The sequence below is a fragment of the Oryctolagus cuniculus genome, chromosome 3 (genome assembly GCF_051225735.1).
Source record: "Oryctolagus cuniculus isolate XC-2025 breed Fujian yellow rabbit chromosome 3, ASM5122573v1, whole genome shotgun sequence".
Lineage (NCBI taxonomy): Eukaryota > Metazoa > Chordata > Mammalia > Lagomorpha > Leporidae > Oryctolagus > Oryctolagus cuniculus.
In genome coordinates this window covers 21,300,799-21,326,952 of record NC_142869.1, presented here as the reverse complement: position 1 = coordinate 21,326,952, position 26,154 = coordinate 21,300,799, and the positions used below count along the sequence as shown (strand labels likewise).

Genomic DNA, 26,154 nt, shown 5'->3' with positions numbered 1-26,154 from the left:
TCCCTCTGTGGGCCCCAGTTTTCCCACCTGCAGAATGGCCAGGCTGATTGTCTCCCATGGCCCTTCCAGCTCAACCTGCTGGGACGCCACAAGTTCCCCAGGCCCCGCTTCCCCAGCTCCGCTTATTTGTTCTTTTTTTCTTTTTAATTTATTTGACAGGTAGAGTTATAGACAATAAGAGAGAAAGACAGAGAGAAAGGTCTTCCTTCCATTGGTTCACTCCCCAAGTGGCCACAATGGCTGGAGCTGCGCCAATCCAAAGCCAGGAACCAGGTGCTTCTTCCTGGTCTCCCATGCGGGTGCAGGGGCCCAAGCACTTGGGCCATCTTCTACTTCTTTCCCAGGCCACAGCAGACAGCTGGACTGGAAGAGGAGCAGCCAGGACACAAACCGGCGCCCATATGGATGCCAGCGCCGCAGGTGGAGGATTAACCTAGTGCAACACGGCACCGGCCCCATCATTTGTTCTTTTTATTCTTTGACCCTGTCTATCAAAATGTTCTTCCTGTGGTCTAGCCCATCTCCCACGATGGCACTGAGCCTTGCCTGTGTCACTACTGGACTACTGGTCACAGCATCTAAGGTCACAGACTGTCACAGCTGGAAAGACCTTGGAGCTCAGCTAGGCCAGGACTCACAGCAAGCACCTCCAGGGGCCAGACAGGCATTGGGGTTGGGGGTGGGAGCAGCAGGCAGCAGAGCCACAGGAACCTGGGCAGGGCAGGCCCCAGCTGCAGGGATACACGGGGCTTGGCTCCAGCCCCCGTGGCTGCAACAACAGCCCACAGTGCCAACTCTTCTGATCTGGCATGACAAGTCACAAATCTACATTTTTACAGAACATACAACATATTTTCACAAAACATGAAAAGCTTCATAGAGAGGCGGCTTTTTTCAATGAAACCACATTAAACATCTCCCCAGGAGGGGTTGGTCCTTAGGACATCTGTCACCTCCACCAGCCCCTTGGAGAACCACACATTGGTCAGCGGAATCAGTGGGGCCTGCCATAGCCAGAGAGCCAGGCAGGTGCACAGCTCCAGTTGTGTGGCTCCCAGGCCCCAGATCTTTTTCCTATGCACCCTGCTAAGCCATCACAGAAAGGCCAGGGTCGGCTCTCAGCTTTCCCCTGCAACTCTGCTACCCTGGGGCTGCACTGCACCTCCCAGTGCAAGGAGATACAGAGCCTCTTGGATCCCTTCCCAACACCCGGCCATAGATCCCAACGCATGAGACACAGGAACCTGGTACCAAAGTCCTCGGCTCCTGGCTCTGCACCTTTCTGCCCCCTAACCCAAGACCGATCGGTACTAAGCCAGCCCTGAACTTTGTGGTGTCACCTTTAAGCCTCCTACCACTCCTTATCTTACAGATGCAGAAACACAGGCACAGAGAGGGTCAGCAGCTCTCCCTAGACCCACACAGCTAATGTGGCAGAGAATGGAACCCAGGGCATGAGACTCCTCATCTCCCAGGGGTCGAGAACATTCTTGCTGCTCCCGTAGCCACACAGTCAGCCCCCCAGGCATGAGGGATCACGCGCCCCAGTTGTGCAGGCATGTTAGCTGTCCTCTCGCTCCTTGTCCAAGGACTTGTGCTGCGGCTCTAGGAAGCAGTTCAGCTGTCCTGGTCAGATCTGGCTTGGTGGAGGGCAGTGGGAACACACAGAGAGGGAAGCCACGGACAGTGCTGCCACGTGGGTCAGGATGAGCTCCACAGGGGCTCCAGAAGGGCCAGCAAGAAGAGATCTGGGCGCGACAGGGTCTGGCCCCTGCTGCCCCTTGGGCCTCGCTTTTGGTAAGCTATGCCACCTCCCTCTGCCCTGACCCACGGCCATCCTCAGCCTTCGAGTTGTGGGCTGCTCAGACCCTTAGCACAGCCTCTGTGTGTCACCATGCAGGATGTCCACAGGGGTGCAGGAAAAGCGTGGGTGTGGGGGCTCAAGTCCCATCCGTGCCCCACTCTCCGAGCCCTGGCATGAGCCACACTAGCCGGAGCATAGGGCATTATGCTCCTAACGCCCACCCAGGCACCACACGGCCAAGGGGAAGCCCGGCTCCACACCCACCACCTCTCCAGTACAAGACTGAAGTCACCCCTTGCATTCCAGAATTCTGAGTGCTCCCAGAGAGGGAACCTCAGTTTTCCCAGCTGACACAGGAGAGACCACCCCTACCCTCCCTCCCCTCCATCAAGTGCCCTAGGTGGGGACAGTGTCTGGGCCCGATCCCAACAATTTTTATTAAGAGCCTTCCCAGAGCTCAACTCCATGATCTTGATCTCGTCCCCAGCTCTAATTTCCTGCCTGACTCAGAGCCCTCAAAGGCTGGAGGGAGGCAGCTGCAGCTGCTCCTCCAACCCTGCACCCCCAGCCCCAGCTCAAATCATGGCCCAGGAGGAGGTGGACGGTGCGGTGAGCCAGTTCCACCAACCTCCTCTCAGCAAAGGGGGAGTGGGAATTGCTAAGTGGCCTGGGGTCCAACTGACCTGGTCCTCGCTGGCCATTTCCCACAGCAGGCTGCCTTTTCCCAAATCGGAAACTCCGGACTCCACAGCATCTGAACTCAGAGCCCGCTGGAATGCAGCCGGGCGCCAGCCCTGCACGACCCGCAGCTGCGGTACCTGCCTCCCAGCCAATCCCTGGGCACGATGCATTTTGCTGGAAGACTGCAAAGCTTACCCCGGGTGATGGGAGCCCAAGCTTGCTGGCACCTTTCCCCACTGCGGAACGGCAGGGGGGGAAACTGAGGCTCAGAAGCAGCCCCTGGCAGAAAGAGCTGGAAATTCAAGCTCTGGATGGAGTGGGAGGGTCCTTCCCAGGTACTGGGATGGGAAGCATGGATATGGGAGCAATCTCTCCGTCCCTGACCCGCCAGAAGCTCTGCACCACGGCAGATCCCAGCTGGACAGGGACACTAACGACAACAGCCCTGATGGTCCATGGGGCAGGTACCTTGTCAAACCCGTTCAGTGCATTACTTCAGTTAGCCCTTGCTGCAGTTCAGGGATGTACACATGTCCATCACCCCCATTGTACAGGTTGGAAAACTAAGCAACTTGCCAAGGTCCACAGGTAGCAAGTGGTAGAGCCACAGCTGCAAGCTGGGCAGGCTGGCTCCATGGCCGGCCTTCCTCCCCCAACCAGGCTGGCCGCACCCCCCACAGCCACTTTCTTTCCCCGGGGGAGTGGGGAACCAGAAGCCCCGTTCCTGGGATCCTTCCCTTGGGGGAGCTCCTGCAGGCTCTAGGACCTGCCCTTAGGGTGCTCCCTGCCCCTCCAGGGGAGGACTTGAAGGGTTTCCAGTTCCCTTCTCTGTGGCAGTGCCCCTCCCCCACCCTCTCGCCCAAGAGTCCCGCTCCCACCCCCATCCCCACCCCGGACCCGCTCTGGGAGGACCCCAGGGAGAAAGATGCGCACGCAGGACACGCCCACTCACAGCACTGCGGGACCCGCCAGGCCCCTCCTCCCCCGCAGACCCGGCTGCCTCTTCCTCCTGGGGGTCCCGCCCGCATACCCCAGACAGGTGGGAACCGCTTCCTCCCGTCTCTCGGCCGCTTGGCTCTCCCGATCCTTCTCACTTTGTCACCTCCCTGTCTTCAGTCTGGGACTTCTGGGGTTAGGGGCGGGGGGGGGCGGGGGGTGGACATTTCCAGGAACCGACATTGTCTTCCCACAGAAATCTGAGAGACGCGTCAAACTCCCAGAAATGCTCTCTCGCGTCCAAGCCTCCAGTGCCCTCCCACAGACTCTGGCGCGCTCCGCGGGGGTCCCGACCCCAGCCCAAGACGCCCAAGGGTGCGCGCTGGGGGAGGGGCGGCTAAGTCTTCCCCTCCCCCGCCCCGATGCAGGGGGCCTCCCAAGGAGTTCCCAGACCCTGCTAAGAGCCGGGCTCACAGCCGCCCAGAGGCGAAGAGTCCCTAATTAGGGCTGGGAGCCGAGAGACGGAGGGCGGGGTGGCCCAGACGCGCGGGAAGGTTACCTGGCGGCGGAAGCAGAAGCGCAGGGGCAGGAGGCACGAGAAGAGGTACTTGCCCCATCGCACCAAGCAAGAGAAGCACCAGCTCAGCCGAGTCATGGCGACCCCGAGAGCCGCTCCCGGGGCGCGAAGGTGGGAACGCCGGGACCAGCGGCTCCCGGGCGCGGGTTTGAGGCGGGCAAGGAGGAAGGCGAACACCCTGCCCGCTGGGTCTCCCGGCCCCGCACTCCCTGAGGAGACGGCCGCGGGCCCCGCCCCCTCTCGCGGGCGGAGCGGGGCTGGGGGCCGGCGGTGCGGCGCGGCGCGGGCAGCGGTCCAGGTCCCGGGAATCCCCCCGCGGGGGCGGGCGGCGGCCGGGCGCGCTCAGCCAGGGGACGCCCTCCCTAGAGTGGCGAGCTGGAGAGGGGCGGGCGCGGCTCCCCGGCAGCTCCGCAGGCCCGGGGAGCCGCGCCGGAGGGGCGGGTCGGGACCCGCGGGGGCGGTGCCAGGCGCGCGGCGTCCACCTGCTACCCCGGAGCAGCGGCGGGGCGCGGGTGGAGGCAGCGTTGTGCTCCGCGCTGCAGTCAATGTGCGAGTGTGCGTGTGCGCCGAGCCCCTCCAGAACGCACGCCCAGCCTCACAGCGCTCCCCAGGACATAATGTCATTAACTCACGGAGGCCGCCGGCTTCCCTGAGCCGGGCCTCCCGCGGGGACACAGGCTGTCCCCGCCAACCTCGCACCTAGCCACACCCTGGGCCCTGGGCTCTCTCCAGCCAGTTTGGGGAGCGAGGACGCCCCAACAGGTTGGAAGGGCCCTCGCGCTCAGGGATCCCGACGCTTCCCTCTCGCCTTTCGCCGGCTGCCCTGTCCCCTCGTGGCCGCCCAACCATGCCTGGTGCCTGCCTCTGCGCTGCTCCGCTGGACAGAAGATGGGAATTCTCTCAGGAATACTGTTTGGGGTCATCCTATGGGGGCCCCGGAACTAGGAGAAGGGAAGAGAGGAGCGAAGAGGCCAAGGCACCGGACTGTGGAGACAGTGGGACAGAGACAGAGAGAAGGGGGAGGGGCGGAGGGAGGAGACCACAGGGAGACTGAGAACCGCAGGGGCAGCAGCGACAGGCTCGCCCCTGTTCAGCGCTGCAGAGAAGCTGGGAGGACAGCCAGCAAAGCTGAGAGAGAGAGAGAGAGAGAGAGAAGAGACATGAGGAGCTGCAGCTGGGCCTCCCAGCAGCAACAGGCCGGGTGTCTCCTCCACCATCCCCACTGCCTGCACTCCTGGGCCTGCCTGCCCCGGGCACCACCAAGTCAGGACCTAGTGCTGCTGTCTCCTTGTCTGCCTCCTTCCCTGCCTCAACCAGGGCCTTCTTCCCAGGAGCTGAGGACCTGAGAGCTGCCCCACGCTGGCCTCTAGCCCAGCCCCAAGCCCCCAGCAGCTCCAGAAGAGACAGTGGGGCCCAGCACTTTGGGGAGACTAGGCAGGAGCATAGGTAGCAAGAAGAGGTTCCTACTGGGGTGTGGATAGAGATGGGGAAAGACAGACATTGGAGCTCTGCAGCTCCTAATAGTCCCCAAGCAAGAAAGACCCCAATCACCCCCACCCCTACCACCTCCAGAGCTGCAGGGGGAAGCTGGAGGGGGCATCAGGGAACCAGGTAGAGAGAAAGCATGAGGTCCCCACTGCAGTGAGCCCACCCATCCAGCCTGGGCCCTGCTGAGCCCCCGGCCCAGGCCCACAAAGGGGGCCTTCCTCCTTTGGTTGGGGGCTTCACTCTCCTTAGCCTCCCCATCCTGATCCCAGAGGGAATGGTGAAGCTGAGACAGGAGGAAATGGGGTCCGTGGAACAAGTTTAATGGAAAGAAGCACCAGTTGCATTTGGAAAATAGAAGAAGCCCTCCTGGGGCCGGTGCCGTGGCTCACTTGGTTAATCCTCCACCTGCGCCGCCGGCATCCCATATGGGCACCAGGTTCTAGTCCCAGCTGCTCCTCTTCCAGTCCAGCTCTCTGCTGTGGCCAGGGAGTGCAGTGGAGGATGGGCCAAGTGCTTGGGCCGCTGCACCCCATGGGAGACCAGGAGAAGCACCTGGCTCCTGGCTTCGGATCAACGTAGCTCTGGCCGTAGCGGCCATTTGGGGGGTGAACCAATGGAAGGAAGACCTTTCTCTCTGTCTCTCTCTCTCACTGTCTATAACTCTACCTGTCAAAATAAAAAAAAAAGAAGAAGCCCTCCAGACAGGCTCGGCCCAAGTGTGCCCCTGCCTAGACCAGGAGGGCACAGCACCATGGCTCGCCCTTAAGAGGATCTGAAGTCTTCTCGGCACCTGGCGCAGCACAGAGGGGAGGCGGGGCGAGCAAGTGAGGACTGGAGCCCACCTGTCACTATGTGAAGATCCCAGGAAGGGGCTCAGAGGCAGAGTCCTTCATTTCCAGCCACTGCCCAGCAGGTGTCTAAACCGTGACCCTGTGACCAGGAAGGGAAGCCTCTGAGGCTGACGCCCTGGAGTGCGTCCCAGCTCCACCCCCCCCCCACACACACACACACAGCCCAGGTAGCTCCGTGCCAGCTCCTGAAGGTCAAAGTAATCCTGCCCTCCAGGAGAGGTCAGAATCCTGGGGATAACAGTACAGGATCCCGAAGCCACTCCAGAATCTCCTAGAAGATTCTAGCAAGGGCCCTCCTTGCTTCCTGTTTTACCAAAAACTCATGTGAGGGTATGAGAAAGTGGGGAGAAGTACCAAACCCCAAAGATCTGCTCTCAGCCTGAAGCCCCTCAAAGCACCAGAAACTGCATCGAGCCATGGCCGGGACCGGACCCCTCTCCTGCCTCCCATCTCCTCTGTGAGCATCAGGGACAGGACACAAGGCCGCTGGGAGTGGACCAGACACAGATGCTCGGATAACGGCAGCACCTTGTTAGAGGCTACAGCACAGAGTGGGGGAGGACTGGGTGCACCTGGGCAGGGTCAGACCCCGAGTAGAGATCTCTCTACAGCCCCCTGTGTGGGTGCCCAGCGGATCTTCCATCGGCTCCCCAAATGCCCACAACATGCAGAGCTGGGCCAGGCCAAAGCCTGAAGCCTGAGCTCCATCGGGAGCTTGCACATGAGTGGCAGGTACTCAACCACTTGAGCCACCCAGGATCGAATTAGCAGGAAGCTGGGATGCAGGCCTTCCAAGCGGTGGCTTAACACACTGAGTCACAATGCCTGCCACCACCCCCGCCCATCCCCAGTGGAGCTTCTGAAGCACTGGTCACCATCTGGGTGACCGGCGGGGTCATCTGATCCTCTGGGGCCCGCTTGTCCATGCCATAGCCCTCAGGCCTGTCTCCCAGCCCTGCCACCTCCTGCTCCTCCTCCCCTCCCCTGCTACAGAGTCCACACTGGCAAGCAGGCTGTGCCGCCAGTCTGGCAGGGGTGGAAAGAGAAAGAATGTCCCAGGCACTTCGATTCCGAGTGCAGGCCAGGGAGCGGGTTCCAGAGCCGAGAGCCAGGTGCAATGGAGGCTACATCTGCAGACAGGGGGCTGCTCTGGGCCCTCGTCCCTAATTCTTCCCTGAGCCAGGGCCAGGAGGCTCCTCCCCAGAGAAGCGGAGGGAACAAAACGTGAAACTTCCCAGAGGCTGCAGCACAGGTGTAGGGAAGCAAGAGAGCAGGTGGCGGCCCACGGGCCCGCTGGGACAGCCCGTGGAGGGGCCCGACTGGCTCAGCGCTGGCACAGAGCCTCCTCTGTCTGTCCCAGGCCCTCAGAGCCACAGTGCCCCCGGCTGGCTTCGTCTGCAGGGGGACAAAGGCGGCTCCTGTTAGGGAGGCATCACCCGGGCATCTGATCAGAGGCTCCAGATCTCGCCTTCACACCTGGGGAGAGGGGCACAGAGACCGCTTGCCGCTCCCCTGGGCCCTCCCAGCCTTTCTCCTTTCTCAGAAGGGGGCAGCTCAGCAGGTCCCCACCCCACCCCCACCTGCACTTTCTCACGACAAGAGAGGCTGACTTTCCCCGCCCTCCCAGCCACTGTGGTCCCTCCTGTGGCCCCCTAGGGGGCTTTCCCAAGGGTCCCCCTTTGCCAATCAGCTCCCTCCACCCTCTCCATGTACCAGGAACAGATTTCACTCACAGGTGAACTGCCCAGCCATAGACCAGGTGCAGAATTTGCACCCAAGCCCTGAGCCCTCTCTCCATGTAAACCGAGCAGGAGTTCCTGCAGAGCCAAGGCTCGCCCCCCCACCCCCACCCCGGTCTCATCTGGGCGCCTGTGCAGTGGCTCCTGGGAGGAGGCCTCCTCTGACCGCTCATTCAGGCCCTTCGGCTCCCGCCAGCCCCCTCTGTCTCTGAGTGCCACTGGCATATTCATTTCTTCATAGCACTTAGCAGTGTCTCTTGTTGGTAAAAGTGCTCACCTCTTCACTGCCCCAAGCCCTTCCCTCCCACAATGCCAGCTCTAGAAGGTGTGCCAGGCATTCACGGCTGCATCTCCAGCAGCAAGCATGGTGCCTGGCATGTGGGCCAGGAATGTGAGTTACTGGGTGGGCAGGTTGGCTGGTGGCAAGAATAATAGAAGGAAAAGGGACAGGCATTTGGCACAGTGAGAAAAGAAAAAAACCCGCTTGGGAAGCCTACATCCCATATCACAGTGCCTGGGTTCCAGCCCTGGCCCTGCTAGATTCCAGCCTCCAGTTGGAGACCCAGGTGGCGTTCCAGGCCCCTGGCTTTGATCTGGCCCAGCCCTAGCTGTGGGTATTTGGGAAGAGAACCAGGGAACAGAAAATCAATCTCTCTCTCTTTCTCCCCCTCCCCACCTCTCTCTCTCCCTTTCAAATAAATAAAAATGAGTAAATAAACTTATTTTTAAAAAGAGGAAGGAAGGGGGTATGGGGCCATTCCTGTTTCCCAATCCACTGGGTCTCTCCCACCGCCTGGATTTCAGGCCAGTAGGGGCTCCCCGAGCTGCTGCAGCCAGGACAGTGGGGTCTTTATGCACCTCCACTCTACCCACCCCCGACACAGGACCCCCTCTCCTTTGCCCCAAAACAGCTCCCCAACATCCACCAGTGATGCCAGGGAAACCTGCAAGAGGCCCAACCCCTTCCCCTGCCTGTTTTACACTGGACACTGAGGCCCAGCGTGAAGCCAGGGGTCCCACAGCCACAAAGCCACAGTGCGGGAGCTGCCAGGAGGTCTTCGGTTCCTGGCTCAATGCTGCCCCATAGCACAGCACTGCAGCCAGAAGAGCAGAGGGGTGGGGAGGGGGGAAGTGGGGGGAGGGAGGAGGGAGGGGAGGGATATTCCTCCTCCCAGTGGTATCCTGAGGAGGCCAGCCCTACAGTCTCTCTCCCCTCCACCACCACTAACCCAGGTCTCTGATTCCTGACAAGCAGGAAGTCCCTCTTGATACCTAACCTCCCTTCTCTCCTCTCAGATTCCAGGCCATTTCCTCTTACTCTGCCTCTCCTGGTCACTCTCCCCTGCACAATAAATGCCTTCAGACCCCACCAGCTCATTATGCAGGCCCCCCACCCCCACCCCTACCCGCGCTGTTCTCCAGGCTGTGGTCCTCTGGGCCTCTATCCAAGTGGCTTCCATCACCACCCAGCAGCTGACACCATAGACGGCGGGGGCGGGGTGGGCCTCCAGCCTGCAGTGACAGTGGATCCTCTGGGGAGCCCCAGGACTGGACTCCCTGCTGGACAACTGGGGGCCCCGAGGTCATCCAGGTCAACCCCCTGCCCCAGGCCGTGCACTCTGCAGGGCCTCGCATATGTGGAGCTGGGCCGCTGGGTCCAAGCCCAGTCTCCCACAATGAGATTAGAGCGGGGACTGTCTAATTGACTCTGATGGAACTAAGAGAGGGAGGCAGATGAATGGAGAGGGAGGGCTGGTGGGAGGAAGGAGGCTGAGGGGCAGGGGGAGGGCGGGCCTAGGAAGCCCAATGCATTAGCCCTGGTTAACACAATTACCATCGCCTCCTTGGGAAGCAGCCAGTGGCTGGCTGCCCCTGGCTGGGCAGCGGGTGATGGGTGTGAGAGGCACCCAGGAGGACAGCTGGCCAGAGCTCCTTGTCCCAGGACCCAAGAAGACACAGAAGGGGACAGAGAGTGACAGTGACAGCCAGAGACCTGGAGGGAGAGACTGCGTGGGCAGCTGATCAGGTCCCACCAACACTCCCACACACACACCCAACTCCTGATCCATCCTCTTGTCCTATTCTCCACCCGACCACCTCCCTTCATCCCCTCCTGGCCTCCAGCACAGCCATCCCATTGAGCTCCCTCCCAGAGCTCACTTCTGGGTTTGTCGCTTCTATAGGGAGAGGAGGGGCTCCCACAAGCCGGACCCCAGGACTCTCCAGTCCAGGTCACCGAGACAGATGCCGTGTGCATCTGACATGAGGACTGACATGAGGACGAGAGAAGGAAACGGCGCTCCAACAGGAACCATCCCAGGTGGGCGGGGCTGCGGGTGGAATGAAGGGGAGCAGCAAAGCCAAAGGCAGGAGGCAGAGGGAGGAGGGGACCGGGAGGAAGGTGGCAGGCTCCTGACCATTGTGTCAAGAGCGGCAGCCCATGGAGGCAGAGCAGGAGCAGCCTCCAGAGAGGAAAGGAGTAGAAGAAAGAAGACAGAAAGCACAGGACACAGCCATCAGGAAACTGAGGCACGGAACAAATAGACATGGCCTCATCCCCTCACCCCAGAAGCAAGCAGGCCCAGGGCCCTCCGGGACCCCCTGCCTCTCCAGACCCAGGCCACCGGTGGGACCAACCCAGAAGGGAGTCTGAGCTGATACACCCCAAGGGCCCAGCTGCAGCCTCTGTGGGCAGGGAGCTGCGTGCCCTGGACCAAGGGCCTCCCTGCACTTGACACCCTGCTAGGAGCCAGCCCCAGCTGGGTCAGGGGGGTCACGTCTGGAACAAGCTCCTGTGGGGCCTCCAGTCTACCCAGAGTCCTTCGCAGTCCACAGAAGCCAGGAGAGGAGACTCCTCAATCACCCTGGCCGGCCCCTGCATCCTCTGGGAATGAAATCCCCATCTCTCCTCAAATCAGGGCTGGAGGCCATCCTGGGACCACCAGGCTCCCGCCCACTCCCCCCACCTCAGTGGCACAATTTGGCTTCCTCTTCTCCCCACCACACAGGTCCCAGACCCTGTCTGTGATGCACCTGAGCCTGGCTTCTGTCACATCCCCTGTCAGGCAGGATGGGCCCAGGCCCAGGCAGAGCCGAGAGGAGGTCCATGACACGGCCCCATCCCTGCGAGGCCCTGTGGATGGGCGAGTCGGGCAGAGCCCCTCCAGGAGCCTCAGTGTCTGCATCTGGGAAATGGGCTCTGCTGTACTTGGCTCTCTTACCCCTCAGAGCAGTTACAAGCACGCCAGGAGAAAATGTATGAGACGCATCACTTCCATGTCCCATCCTCACCTCCCAAAGAGACAGAGCCCCAGTCCTGGCCGGACACCTGTGAGCTCTGTGACCTCAGCAAGGTGACTTCCCTACGGGGAGCCCCTGCCGCCTTGGTGTGAAGGGGAGACAAGGCTCCTGCTCCCAGGGCGGCTGGAAGGATTAAACTGGATGTGCACGTGCCTGGCCCCAGATCTGACTCATCTCATCAGATGCCTCCAGGAGCCTCAAGATCCTGGAGCCTGCAGGGGCATCCTGGGCAAGCTCACCCACAGCCCTGTGTGCCTCTGCCACTGCGTGCTGCCCACCCCACACCCACCAGACAGACACTCCCTGCCAGAGCCTGCGGCCAGAGCTCCCTGTCTGGAACACACAGTTCACGCCGCTGTCCAGGGCATGCACACTGAAGAAGAAGAGCCAGGTGTCCCAGCAAGACGAAACCAAAACAGCTTTGTTAGGAGGTGCTGGGAGCAGGCCAGAGGGGAGATGGAACAGGGGTACAGGCAGGAGGATGCACACTGAAGACACATGGGCCAGGACTAAAGCCAGAAATACTTAAGTTATGCAATAGGCAGAACTTCCAATGAGGCGTCAGACTGCCAGAGAGGCTTCTGTTTTCACCATACCGCTCCCCACACCCCTCTTCCAAACCCCACGTGGCACTGGGGTCTTCAGTTTCCCATCGTTTGGTGTAAAAATCTCAGTATCAGAAGTCCTCACTCACCTTTGCTGAAAAGCAGGCTGCCCCTGCTCCCCCAGTCCCCAGATCTCCAACCTCACTCAGCCCAGCCCCAAAACGGTTCCCTACCACCTAGAGCCCTCTTAGCTTTTTCTGGACGATGAGGCTACTTCTCATCCAGACATCCACTGCCACCTGGACCTGGCTCTGACCAGCACTGGGCTGTGCCCTTTCTCCAGTGCCCGTCTGTGGGTGAACAGGCTGTGGGTGCGAGGTGGGGGCAGACTGGAGACAGGGTGAAGCCCACCTGGAGCTGACAGAACCCCGCTATGGTTCCTGTATTTGCAACTTGGATAGAAAGGGGATGGCCACTTTGTATTTAGGGACAAAAGAGGCCACACACACACACACACACACGCCTCTGGGACAACACGTGCTTCTGCAGCCTGGAGCGGCACCAGGAGAGCTGGGTGTCCCCAGGACAGGGCAAGCAGCCGCTGAAGGAGTTTCCTGGCCGTTTTCTGGCCCCTAGTGCCTGTGCCTGCAGGGAAACCTTGCAGGGAGTCCCTTGTCAATTGGCCCCCTGCACGGACCCCCAGCTCCCTGGAGGCCTCCTGGGACCTCTCCCCATACCACTCTCTTCCTGGGCCTCTACATCCCCTCATGCTTTTGCTCCGCCCACCCCAAACTTCTTCCCTTCTGCAGAGGTCTTGATCCTTAAGCTCCACAGAACACAGCAGCTTTCTGTTGATGTGAAGAGGCAGGAACTGGGCAAAGGGAAATCAGTTCATCAGCAATCATGGGGTCAAGTCAGGGCCCACGGGGTCATCCCAACCAGCCCTCTGCCTCCCCGCAGATCTCCAGCCCAGACCAGTGAGGGTTCCTGCTGGCCTGGCAGACTGGGAAGTGCTTCCTAAAACCTGACCCCACTGCCCGCCCTCCTGCTGTTTGCAAGCTGGCTTCACACCTCACTATCATCCTCAAGGCCACAGCTAAGACAGCAGGTGTATGAAGAAGAGAATGGGAGGGGCCTCCGCCTGGGTCCCCCAGCCTCAGTCTCTACACCACCCAGCTGTTTCGCAGGTGAGGGGCCCTGAGCCCAGGCGCCAACACATGTGTACCTGGGCGCCCTCTTGAAACCCTACTCAAAGTAGTGGCTGTTTGGGTTTGTTTGTTTTTAATTAAAGCTCAAATCCTGGAAGGAAAAGGGGGGGAGGGTGGGGAATCACCGTCGGAGCAGATGTTCAGGGGGCAGTTGTCAAAGTGTAAGCAGCCGTGGCACCCCCCTCCCTGCCATCTCAACCCTCCAGCCCCTCCCCAGGAGCTCCACGGGCCCCCTCGATTCAGCCAGGAAAGGGGCCTCCAGCCTGCCCGCTCGCTTGCTGGCTGTTTTGATTGCTGGCCCTGACAACAGTCAGATGCTAGGAGCCAGGGAGCCATGGCAGCGTGGTAACTGCAAGTCTGGGAAAGCCAAACCCTGAACTGGGGTTTGGGGGAGACCAAGAGGCAGCAGATCCGCAGCAGAGATGCCCCCCTCCCCTGCCATGGCTCAGACCTTTGGGCGTGAGGGTGAAAGTGAACCCCAGACAGGAAGACAGGTGGATGTAAAGGGGTGCTCACCAGAAGGTGAGTCACATGCGGCTGGAGACTCGGGGACACCAGGCACAGCTGGGAGTGGGGACTGAAAGGGAAGCGAGTGTGGCTGGCAGCCAGGCCCGATCCTGCCCCGAGCAGAGAAGACAGCAGACCTCTCTGGGGAGCCACAGCCCAAGAGGAGAGACCCAGAGATGCCAACAGCAGTTCCCTGCACACAGCAGCCCGACCAGCGCCCAGGGGCCAGGACTCTGCCCTTCACCGTCTACGTGAGCAGACACTCAGCCTCCCAGGCCTTTGAGGAAAGTGCATGAGACAAGAGACAGAGCCCGGACGCGACTTACCAGAAGCAGGTGCAACGCAGTGAGAAGGTGCAAGGAAAAGAATCATTCGTATCCCCAAAGAGGAGAACGTGCATGCATGAAATAGGAACAGACTGATAAAGGACAAGCACACACAGAGAAACAGCACGTGGCTTAGAAGCAGGGGAGCCACAAGTCCCCAGCAGAGCCCCGACAGAACACGTGCATGGCACCAGCTCATCCCCGCCCTTTCACCCCCTCCTCACCGCCCCCGCCAGACACCAGGCCCTCCCCTCTAGAAGCTCTCGGAGCGCCTGATGGAGGGCTTAGCTACCATGTGGACAACCAGACATGGAGAGGCAGAGGCGCCAGGGGCTAAGCTTGAAGGGGGTGGGGCTCTGCCAGCCTCTAGAAGGTCCCTCGGGACTCCTGCCACCCACAGACCCAGCAGAGATGGCCAAAGAGTAGCCCCAGGAGGAGGACAGTCGGGGCTCCCAGACATTGAGTCATTGCCCAAAGCCTAGAGCAGCCATAGCTGCACCTTCACCCAGCCTGCAAGCAGGGAGGCCGCTGAGGCCTGGTGCGTCTCTGCCTGCAGTCGCCTGGGGTGGGCTTGCACTTACCGGCAGGGTCCTGGGTTGACCCCGGCACTCGCTGGCTGCCCAAGTGTCACCCGCCTGTTCCCTCCCAGGAGTCGCTGCAGCTCACAGCCCTCCTTCCAGGCTTGCACCCACAGAGGGGTGCAGCAAGGCCCCAGCAGAACATGTCGCCTGGGGGGACCATGAGGGCCCTTGTGGGCTGGACCCTGCCTCTGCCCCTGCCTGCCCTGGAAGCACACCCCGCCTGCGGCTATTTTTAGCCAGGCCCAGCGGGCAGCCGGCGACTCGGGTTATTCTGGACCGTAGGGTCATCGGGCTGGCCAGGGACGGGGAGCCACTGCTGAGGTTGAGGGTTTGGGAGACAGCATGACAGGCGGAGGGGGTCTGAAGAGTAGGGGCAGAGGGGGGGAACGGGGGGCCCAGGGCCAAGAGGCAGAAGGCAGGTAGGGCTGGAACACTGAGGGCAGAGGACGCAGGGGCCACCCTGGAGCTGGCCCTGAGGGGCAGAGATGGGGACATGTCTGCTCTCTCCTGGGTGCCATGGAGGGCAGATGCCAGGAGGGACAGGCCTGTGTGTAGGGGTGTGTCGCTCCCCCTCTTCGCGGAGGAACAACACAGGACCCTGCGCTGTTCTTTTGTCTGCTCGGCCCTCCCCAGATTTGCTGCTGGTTCTTCCCGGGTTGGCTACCGTTCCTTCCACCTCCGTGGAAGGGCGGTTCCCCCTGCCACTTTCCCCACTTCCGCGGGGGAGCGGCACACCGCCGGCCGGCTCTCTCGGGGGCTGCACAGGTGTTCCTTCAGATAGATGTTCCTGGTGCATGCCGTCTCTCTCCTCCTTTATAGTCCTCTTCCACCAATCCCAACTCTGCTACCCACACGCCGAGTACACTGCTCTCCTCCAATCAGGAGCAGGTCCTACAGTTTATTGGTTGAACTGGAGGCAGCTGTGTAGAAGCTGTTTCCTCCTCTCCCAGCGCCATATTGTGGGAGAGCAGATGCATAGAATAAGTCTTAATTCCAGTAACTTAGTCTAGTCCGAGTTGCTCCCAGTTGCTCCCCACAGGGGTGGTCAGCGAGGGAGAGGACGGGCAGGGCAGAACCAGGGAGCGGTGGCGGTGGTGGTGAAGTGACAGCAACTGGCATCCAGTGGGGCTGGAGAGTCGGGGGCTGGCCGCTGCCCCACCCACTCCTGGCATCCCTGAGTCCTGTCAAGTCTCCTCCCTGCCCCTGGGTTTCCTATAAAACACACACGCATGCACACGTGAGCACACACGTGCATACACACACACACACACACACACACACACGGCCTCCTGGGAGGAAAGAGGACAATACAAGGGGAGAGGGGTGTCCCTTTGTCCCCTTGTCTGGCCTTGGGAGCTCAGATCCACACAAAGAGCCTCACAAAGGGCTGGTGGCCCCCAGAGGGGAGAGAAATGGGGGAGGGAGAGAGGGGAGACCCCGGAGGCGCCCAGGCAGTGGGTCTGGGAAGCAGGGTGGGGGCGGTTCTCACAGCCCCAGGCAGCCAGAGAGCGCAGGGGGCAGGAGGAGGGGCTGGGGGATGGGACTCAGGCTCTCAGAGGAGTGGGAGAGAAATCTGGGGCCAGCAGTTGCTTCCTGGGGGAGGTGGGCAAAGGGGCAACCTGCCAGACGCAAGAAAGTGAGGGGGCCCCCGGCTTACACCCTCCAGCCCACAGAGAAGGTGATTGTCACTCACCACCCTGTTCTTCCCCCGGTCTCAGACCTAGCTGGGAGGAGAGACCCAGGCCTGGCTGCAGTGGTGGTCCCAAAGGAAGGACAATGACCTCTCACTCCCCAGGGGCCCCTCATCCACTGAGAGATCCAGGCTGAGGGGCCTGCCCTGCTGAGCAAGAGGATGGGTGAGGTGCAGAGGGCTGGGACTCCCAGCCCTGGCTCTCGTCCCAACTCTGCCCTGACAACGGGGAGACCATGGGCAGCCGTGGCCTGGGCCCCACCTCTCATCCGTGCACCAGGGCAGCAAGGCCTTGTCGCTCGCTCTTGCGGGGCTGCTGCAAGTGCCCTATGAGGCATGTGTTACCATAGCTGACCTCTGACCTGCCTGCCCAGGCAGAGACCCCCCTGCCCGGGGCTCTCCTCCGTTCCCAGCCCCATTTGCCAAGTGAAGTGGCGGGGTCAACCAGATGACCTCAAAAGTGCCAGCCATGGAGAGAAGGAAATTGATGTCTACTGAGCACCTACTATGTGCCGGGAACAAGGAACACCTTTGCCATCTTACTAACACCTAACCCTGCAAGGCCGGTGCTGAGCGTTCCCACTTCGCAGATAAGGAGACTGAGGCTCCCAAGCTCCATCAGTGGTAGAGCCCAGATCTGAAACCAGATCAGCCTGACCCCTGGTTCTGGGCTTTTTCACCCCAAACCCTTACTTGTTCTGTTGCCACAAGGCAGTGAGCTCCTCTGTCTCCATCCCTCACCCCCCAGAACCTGGACCCCAGGGAGGCTCTCCCAGAACAGCCTCCTCCCTCCTCCATCCCCAGCCGACCTCAGGACTCCAGACTGCAGAGTGTGGCAAAAGGCAGAAAGGAGATGGGAACCAGGGCCGCGTGGCACACACTGGAGGCTGGCTCTCACAACAACCTGGGGAGGTGGGCTCCAGCCTCCCTGAGTCAGGGAAGGACGCTGACACTCGGACAGGACACACTGAGCAGTCTGCCCAGGACCCCCAGCTAGACAGCAAGGAGGAGGGATTCATCGCGTTTCTATTTCCTATCTCTTGGGCCACACAGCTTCCCTGCTGAGCCAAAACCCTGCAGAGAAGGCACGAAGTCAGCCTGGGAGCCAAGGGGTCCCACGGAAGAAGGCAGGAAAAACACAGAGAAACTGTCCCCCTGTCCCTCGCCCCGCCCCCTGCCGGCTTTGCAGCAGTTCCATTAAAAGGCAAGGGAATAAATTAGCCCTGCTTAGCATATTGAGTGGCCAGGGTTCAAGAGGCCGTCTGGGTGCCCCTTCACACATCTCATGCAATGGGCTGGCTGCTGCAGCCACGAGGGTAATGGCAGCAGGGGACAGCCTGGCTAGGCTGAGCCTGCTCTGGCCTCCCACGGATGACCTCACCCCAGCGCCCAGAAATACTCGCGCCTGCTCCAACTTCATTCCCCTAATGGCGCTGCAGCTTGGCAGCTCCCTGCACCAGGCTCCAGCCAACCCGAGCCAGCCCAGAGGACACCCAAGGTTAGAGTTGGGATGGTGCCAGGTTGCCCCTCCTCCCGCAGCGTGAACTTTGGGGTGAGAGGCTCTCCATCAAGGATACTCACTCAACAGCAGGAGCCAGCCTGCAGCCAGGAGCCCCAGGCCCAAAGGGAGCATGGCAGCCTGGGCCTGGGTCATTCCCAACTCCTCTCAACACCTGAGCCTAAGGCCCCGCCCTCCCCAGGTCTCAGGGTCCTGAAGCAGCTACAAGAACGCACCTGCTGCAAGGGAGCAGGAGCGACAAAGGCCCCAGCTGTGAGCTGTGGAATCCCCCACTGTGTTAGTTGAGGCCAGGCTGCCTGCAGCCGCTCTCCACTGCTGGCCTAGTTCAGTGCCACCCAAAGTCCTGGGAGACCCAGGACTTCCTGGTCAGCAACTGCACCTTTACTGAACTCTCCTGGGGCAGGAGCGGGGGCTTCACAGGATGCTTCCCCCAATCCTCCCTCCCTCTCTCCTTGCAGTCTGGGGTTCCAAAGCCTACCCGGGATCCATCCTTTCTTTTTCAAAAAAAAAAAATTCATTTTAATTTTGTTTTGAAAGGTACAGAGAGAGGCAGAGAGAGAGAGACAGAGAGATCTTCCATCCACTGATTCACTCCCCAAATGCCCACAACAGTCAGGGCTGGGCCAGGCCAAAGCCAGGAGCCTGGAACTCCTTCCGGGCACCCCTTGTGGGTGGCAGGTACCTAAATACCTGAGCCATCACCTGCTGCCTTGCAGGCTGCACATTCCTAGTAAGCTGGATTGGAAACCGAGTAGCCAGGACCTGAACCCAGGCACTCGCATGTGGGATACCAGCATCCCAGGTGGCAACTTAACCACCACACCAAACACCTGCCCCTGGCTCCTCTCTTTCAATGCAGGATTTCTCCTAATGAAATCTTTGCACATTTGCTCTCGTGCGATTTCTCAGTGGACTTGGACTAATGCAATCACTCAATAACAATAACAGAGCCATCCTCTCTTAAGTGCTATCAGTATGCTCCGCACGGAACAGGATGCACCTGGGGCAGTGGAGGAAACCAAGGCACAGAGAGGCTACACAATAAGCTCATCAATGCACAGCCCTCGGGTGGAAAAGCCCAGAGGTTAACTCAGTGTAACTCCCAAGGCCCAGCCTGCCTCGCCTAGACTACAGGTGCCCTCCCTCACTGCCTCCCACAAGAAGGTGGAAAAGAGGACTCGAGGCTCCCGAGGCCAGGGCAAGACACACACACAGAAAGAGACAGAGACACAGCCCTCCTGGCAGAGAGAAAGAGGGTAGAAAAGAGAGCCCCAAAATCCTGATTGTACAAGAGGAAGCAGCGCCACCCCCCAGGGCAAGAGCCACTGGGGGTGTTGGGCCAAAGAAAGCCTAAGAGGAAGGAAAAGATGGCCACAGAGCACTTTCCCACCCACCTACTCTCACAAACTTGGCCAGACACCCCTGGCGCACCTCCACCTACCCTGCCCACCGGGGTGCTCAGCCAGGAACTCTGCACCAGGCTCCTCGCAGCACCCAGCCTTCTCTGCTCCCCAAAGCCCATCCCCACTCACCCCTTCATTCCTCAACTCACAGGCCTAGCCTGTGTCTCAGGGTCCCAACCAGGCCAGGCCTATCCTCTGCCCAACCTGCATGGGAGGGCCGCCTGGGCTGGGCAGCAGGTGAAAGGAGCCACAGTGTTGAGGGGTGAGGGGCACGGGAGAGGGACAGTCAGGGACAAGGAAGGGAAAGCAGCTCCAGGGGGCACAGGCAAGGGGGGGCTTTATGGCTGGCACTACACACACACGCACACCCCCACATGGCCCAGCCATGTGAGGAAGTCCCATCAGCTGGCTCCAGTCATCCATGCCCACCCTCCGTCCTTTCCCTACCCCCTGCCAGGGACGATGTAAAATGTAGCACCCCCTCACCAGGTAGCGCCTGCCAGTGGCTCCCCAGGGCCCATGCACAGTAAGTCTCGGTGTCCAGTGCAAGGGCAAGGCCCTTTCCCAGCTCCAGATCCCGCCTCTCCCCACCCCTGCCCCACTCAGCCCCCATGTGTAACCACTGCACCTGCTGTGTTGTGGGCCTCCGGGCCTGACTCAGACAACCCAGCCTCCTCAGCGCTGAACATGTCAAGGGCCCTGGTGCAAACGCCTACTCATCTTCAAGGACCCTTTTCAAAACGTCACTTCTGTGAGTGCAGCCCAGGCTGCCCCAGAGCCAGGTGGCAGCTCCCACAGGGTCTGAGCACTTGGCACCCCATCTCAGGATGATGCACTTGACTCTGCCTCCTCTGTGGGGCTGCTCCCCCAAGTTCATGATCCCCAATGTGGGGCCTCATGAGAGGTGGCAGGTTGAGAGAGCATGGATCCTATCAATGGATCAATGTCGCATCTTGGGAATAAGTTCATTATCAAGTATTCAGCCCCCCTTCTCCTCTCTCTCTCTCTCTCTCTCTCTCTCTCTCTTCCTTGCTCTCTCCCCAGATGCCAGCCCCTCCATCTTGCACTTCCCAACCTCCAGAACCATGAGATAGAAATTTCTGTTCATTACAAATTCTCCAGCCTCGCTGTCCAGCTACAGCAGCACAAAACAGACTGAGGCACAACAGAGAAACGGTGCGTGGTCCAGGGCACCTGGGACAAGGTGGCTGGGCAGCAGGGTGGACAGGTGGGAGAGAGGAAAGGTGAGCAGCCCCAGAGTAGAAGAGAAGAGGGCAGATAAGGGGAGGACTGGACGGGGCGGGGAAGGGGAGGCAGAGGAGCCGGCGGGGGAGCAGACCCAGGTGGGTGGAGGAGCTCCATGGACAGCAGAGGCAACTCGGCACCAGGGCCCGAGGAAGAACAGACTGTGGGGTGGATCAGACTCAGGACTGCATCTGTGGACCTGCTGCGCCATCCTCGACTCCCTTCTGTGGCAGGAGGAACGGGGCAAAATAGGATTGAGGGAGCCCCGGCAGGAATGCCCAGAGCACCTGGCAAAGGCCCGAGGCCACCTGCTGCAGGCTCCAGTGACTGCACCCCCACCCCTTCTCCCTCCCTTCAAACCTTGAAACACCCGTCATCGGTTGACTTTGTCTAACCCTGAATACCTTCCCTGTGACCTCCAACTGGGCCTGAGCTTGACCCCGTGGGTCTCAGGCTAGCTCCCATCCTCACACCTGCCCTCCCGCTGCGTGACCATGGGTGCTCAGGCCTGGGGGAGCCCCCAGGAGGAGGGGAGACCACTGTTTCCCAGCCAGAAGAGCTCCACCCAGTGCCTCTAATCCTTCCCTAGTGAGTGGGGTGAGCTGGCCATGAGCACTGGAGCAGATGTCAGTAACTTCCAGGCTCAGAGCTGGTGCAGTCAGCAAGAGGATCAGACCCTTGGCTCCACCTGGGTCCCCTTTCTGCCCCACCACTTGGCCTCTCTGCTGATGGCAGCCTCTACTTCCCACTCTGGGGGCTGCCTTAGCATGCCTGCCCTTGGCATCGGCCCTTGACATGTTCATACATCAAGCAAGGAGGCAGTGGCTGGCTCCACGCCCTCCTGGAAAGAGGAAGAAAATAGAGGGAGCGTCCCTAGCCTCAGCCTCACACCTGCCTGCCCCTAGCAGGGAGCCAGGCCTGCCCTCAGCTGGCCCCCACCCCCCTCCAGGGCAGCCCCCAGAGCCTCTTCCTCTTCCTCTCCCAAGTCCCTCGCTGGGGGCAGAGGAGAGCAGGCAGGAAGAGAAAGATGGCTGCAAAGGGGCAGTACCTTCTGGCCTTCCCCAGAGGATTTCTCGTCCCCTCCATGAAGAGACCTAAAGGTGCTCCCTTCCCAGGTCAAGTCCTCCCAGTCTGCAGATGCTCGGGCAACTCAGCCAGCAAAATGGAGGGAAGCAGACACCCAACGGCCACTGGAACAGACAATTGAACCAAAGACCTGGGCGGAAACGCTCACAGCAGTGCTAGTGACAGCAGCCCCACCCAGAAAGGACCCACAGCCCGTGCACAGGCACAAGAGGGAGCAGTCTACAACTACACACCAACACAGAGACACCTACGACCATGGCAGGTGCAGCGAAGAAGGCAGGCAGGGCGCTCCATGGATGAGAAGAAGTACCAGCTGCGGCCGTGCAGTGTACAGAGACACCCTCCAACAGGCAGAGCCGGGCTGTGTGCACGACGGGGTCATCAACACCCTCGGCAGAAGGGATGACTGGAAAGGAGTAGACAAAGCCGGGGAAGTCTCTCTACCTTGACCCTGAGCGCTGGGTCCATGGGTCCCAGGTGTGTCAGCTGCTAGAACAGCGTGCACACTTCTCTCTCGTTGTGAAATGCCTCCCTGGGCGGAAGTGGAGGCATTCCTGGGGTCCACTTCTTTGCCACCATGTTTGTAGATGAGCAGAGCCACTCCCCACCCCCAAGCCTGTCCCTGAATCAGTCCTGGCCTCTCTCTGCCCAAACGCTGCCAGCCACCTCTTCCCCCAAACACCATCGCCTTTCACCCAGAGGACCGAGGCCACCTCCCCCAGCTCTCCTGGCTTTGCCTCGCTCCACTTCCAACCCAGACACACATAGCGTGCATGGAGGACTCATGCCGAGCCATGAGCAGCCAGAGGAAGGCTTTTATCAGTTCTGCGAGGGCTCCCAACTCTGCTCCACCCATCCCTGTATGCCGTTCCCACCTCCCAGAATGCTGCCACCTCTGCTCCTCTCGCGAACGCCACTGCCCCCACCTTCCCATCTAAGTCCCTCTGGGATCGTCCCCCAGGGCAGCCTTTGCTTTTCCTCCCTTGTACAGTTCTCAGTAAGACAATGACCCATTTGCCACCTGGTGCATCTCTCTCCGGGTCGATGTCCATTGACACCCCCTCCCTGCCCCGGAAAGAACAAGAACAGGGGCTCTCAGCTTTGTGCCCTGGCCCACCTAATAACTCAGTGCCTAACTCATAGTGAGTGCTCAGAACGGCTTGAGCCACTGTTTAACAGATGACTGGGTAGCAGCTTCTGGGAAGAGTGAAAGTTGCATCTAGGAAGAAAATCCCACTTGTCTGAGGATAGGACATCTGGGATGTGGTCCTGACTCTGCCACTCACTCAGTGTGCTCATCTGTGAGATGCAGGAGGTAGACTTGACGGGGTGCATGATATGTTTGCATGGTGTGTGCGTGTGCACACGTGTGCGTGCACATAGCCCAGCAAGAGCATCCATGGCTCTCATCAGATTCCCGTAGGGCACTGTGATCCCAAAAGGCACTAAGTAGAACATTTCCAGCTCAGAGCTCTACGATTCCACACAACCAGAGAGGAAGCAGCAGTAACTCTACCCACAGGCGGAGTTAGGTCAGACCCAGAACTTCCGTCAGGGGCATAGGACAGGACAGAAGCAGCCTGGAATCTCCTCCCCTCTGCTCCCGCCACCACCTGACAAGCAGCTACTTGTTCTGGGATACAGCAGAGCGCGAAGAGGCAAAGCTGGCACCCAGAGGTGCCCTCCAGGCCCTTGGCGCCCAGGTCAGAGAAGGCTTGGCGGGAATGCACCAGAGGGGTGCCAAGCCCCACCCTCCTTCCTCCTGAGCCTGGCACGTGGGGCCAGGGGAGTGCTCAGAGCACGGGGCAAGCAGGGGACCCAGAGAAGGCCACCTTAAAGGCACAGGGGCCACAGCTCCACTCTGAGAATCCATTGCAGCAGCCAGCCCTCCTCGAAGCAGAGAGGAGGGAGCTGCCGACTCATGCCAGGGAAGAGAGTGGCACGGGGTAGATAGGTAGCCTACAGGCATGGTCTGGGCAGCAGGGGTTCTGGGTGGGGGGAGAGGAGGTGGGCAGCAGGGCCGGGGCAGAGGGCAACAGGCCAATGAGGCAGGAGGCAGCCCGAGGGGCCATGGCAGGAGTGGCAGTGTCTGCAGCATGACTGGTGGGGGACAGTGCCCTGGCTGCTGGCCCAGACGCCTGGGGAGCTGCTAAGCCCTGGCTCCCAGAGGGGGATGAGAGCCCAAGAGATGTTTATCTCCCACCCCATCCCACCCCTCCAAGGACTGGTATCAGCCACCTGCAGTGAGGGTCAGGTGAGAGGCCACTGCCCCTGCTGTGACCCCAGCCAGCCCACCACAGCGAATGGGGGTCTGGGGAGGCCAGAGCACTGCCGCCAGCAGCAGCGTCCCCCGGGAGCCGGAGCCAGGGCACGTGGACTGGGCTGGAGGTTTATCTGCGCCGATAAAGGAAGGAGTGAGTCACAGGCGAGCGCCAGACTCTCTCAAAGAGCCACTCAAAACCAGCTCATCCGAATGCAGACAGACACCCGTCCCCATCCCTGTCCCTGCCGCTGTCACACACACACCCCTCCCCCTCCTGCTCCCCTCTCCTGGATCACCCACTTCCAGTGCTCCTGGTCCCTGCCTCCCCACCCTGTCCTGCACACCTCCACAAGCCCAACAGCCACTCAGCCATGTCGAAGCTGGCTGCAGGGGGCTGGGGTCAGGGACACAGAGGGGTCAGCAGAGACAGTCCTGAGGTCTCACACTGGACAGCAAAGAAGGCTCAGGCAGGTCGGAGAAGCAGGAGAGCAAACAAGGAACTGCATGGCCCGAGCCAGCAGAAGTTCTGCCAAGCCCGTGGGCAGGAGCCAGGCAACCAAATCTCGGTGCCTGGAGGTCTGACGCCCCTCCCAGGGTTCTCTGCACCAACCCCCAGGTACCAGGACCTCAAGCTCCCAGAGGGAAAACTGAGATTGAACAAATGTGGCTTAGAAGGACCTGAGATACAACAGATAAGGGAGAGACGCCGCAGCCTCTCCCCAGCCCCCACCACCACTGTTCCCTGCCAACCTGCCAGGACGGAGGGCAGGTCATGCGGCTCTGAGGAGTGGGAGGCATCCCAATGACTCTGAGGGGCCACCAGGTCACCCCCATTCTCTGGACTAAGTGGCAGTGGTCTGGGATGCCCAACCCATATACCCACGGCCCCATCAGAATCGCACCTAGGACACCAGCCACCAAGAGGGCTCGGGCTACAACTACCCCCCTCACCTTGTCCCTCTGGGTGCTGGCTGGTGCCAGAGCTGGCCAAGGACGGGTGTGCAGGTTACAAGTGCCCTGCCCCCACCTGGCACTGCAGAATAGAACCTCAGACATGCCACAGTCTGTGCCCTGGGGAGACAGCCAGTCACGCAGGGCACAGGGGTCACTCGGGCCTGGGCACACAAACACACCACACACACACACACACACACACACATACACGGACTTCATGGGAAAGTGCAATTAAAAGATAAGTTTGTTTTGGTGACAAAGATTGACATCTATGTAGCTTTTTTCATAATATGCCTTTCCCATGAACTTTCTGAAGAGCCCCCCCAACACACACACACACACACACACATACTCTGCGTGGATTTCAGAAAATGCTGCAAATAAACATATTTTACTTCTACTTTGCTGCAAGCTGTGTGAAGTGTGCTGGTACCCAGACCCTTGAGGCCCAGCCGGGCAAGGAGGGAGTTGGGAAGCAGCCACAGGGTGCAGGTGGAGCCAGCCCCTCCTCTGTGAGCCTCAGGTGGACGAAGGTAAGCCCCCAGCATGATCCAGACCACAGCATGGACAATAAGCCTGTGGAGGCTGCCACCTTCCCAGCCCCCAACAGGGAGGTGGGCAGGGAGCCCCCAGTACAGTTAACCAGTCCTGTGGCCCCCAGGTACCTCTTACTCCTTCCTCTCCCCCAGGAATTCCCATATCCAGACCCATTCCAGGCCCCCCGGGACCTCTCCTCCAGAACAAAAACCTGCCTCCCAGCTCACACTCAAGACATCTCAGGAGAGAGAATGCAGGGGTGAGGGTCCTCCGTGGCTCCCAAGGCCCCTTCCCTCCTGGCCATAGGACCAGGTCAAGGAGGATAGCCCCAGCGCCCCCACCCACCAACCAGCTCACCGGAAACAGGTTTCCAGACCTGGCCCCAGCACTCCAGCCCTGCCCACTCTAGCTGGTACCTCACCCGCACCTGGCCCGTGCCTGTCTAGGGGTCAGGTCCCACACCACCCTCCTCCCAAGGGCACAGGAGACCAACGCTGCGCCCTCGCCTGGTCCTGCTCCAACCCGGGCTGGCTGCTTGCTTCCCGAGCCTGACCCGCACTTTCCTGGCTCAGCTCCTTACCTGTCTCAGGTGAGCAGGGCTCTGCCAGCTCCTGGCTCCTCTACTCTGGGCGTCCTCCCCCAACCCGCTCCCGCTGCGCTCTACCTGAAGCAGCGGCCGGCTCCTCTCGGCGCGTACGGACGCCCCGGGTCCCCCGCGCTCGGCCCGCACAGGGGCCGCGGGGCTCCCCGAGGACTGGGGGCCACCGGTGGGCCCGGGCTCCAGCGCCTCGCAGCACACCAAGCTCACGGTGCAGCCCATCGGGCCAGGCGTCCGGCGGGCCGGGGGCGGGGACGTGGGTGCCCCGGGAGCCGGCCCGCCCCCAGCCTTGGCGACGACTCGGCCCAGCGCACCC

The 26,154-nt window shown here is 60.7% G+C and overlaps 2 protein-coding genes across 22 annotated transcripts in view; one reads left to right on the top strand and one right to left on the bottom strand.

Moving 5' to 3' along the window:
• Positions 1-26,075, bottom strand: part of TNS1 (tensin 1) — a 212,395-nt gene extending 186,320 nt beyond the window's left edge. For 14 of the 19 annotated variants that reach the window (XM_070070213.2, XM_051848187.3, XM_051848186.3 and 11 more), the window contains exon 1: positions 25,821-26,075. In XM_070070213.2, coding sequence (XP_069926314.2) covers positions 25,821-26,060 — 240 coding nt within the window. In that variant the 5' untranslated portion in view covers positions 26,061-26,075. Of the gene's footprint in view, positions 1-3,980; positions 4,204-14,543; positions 14,755-25,820 lie in introns of those variants that run through there. The other 5 variants (XM_089329887.1, XM_089329870.1, XM_089329888.1 and 2 more) reach the window with 3 other exon arrangements.
• The window catches only part of PNKD (PNKD metallo-beta-lactamase domain containing), a 552,090-nt gene that overhangs the window by 312,799 nt on the left and 213,137 nt on the right, over positions 1-26,154 (top strand). The window lies entirely within an intron of this gene.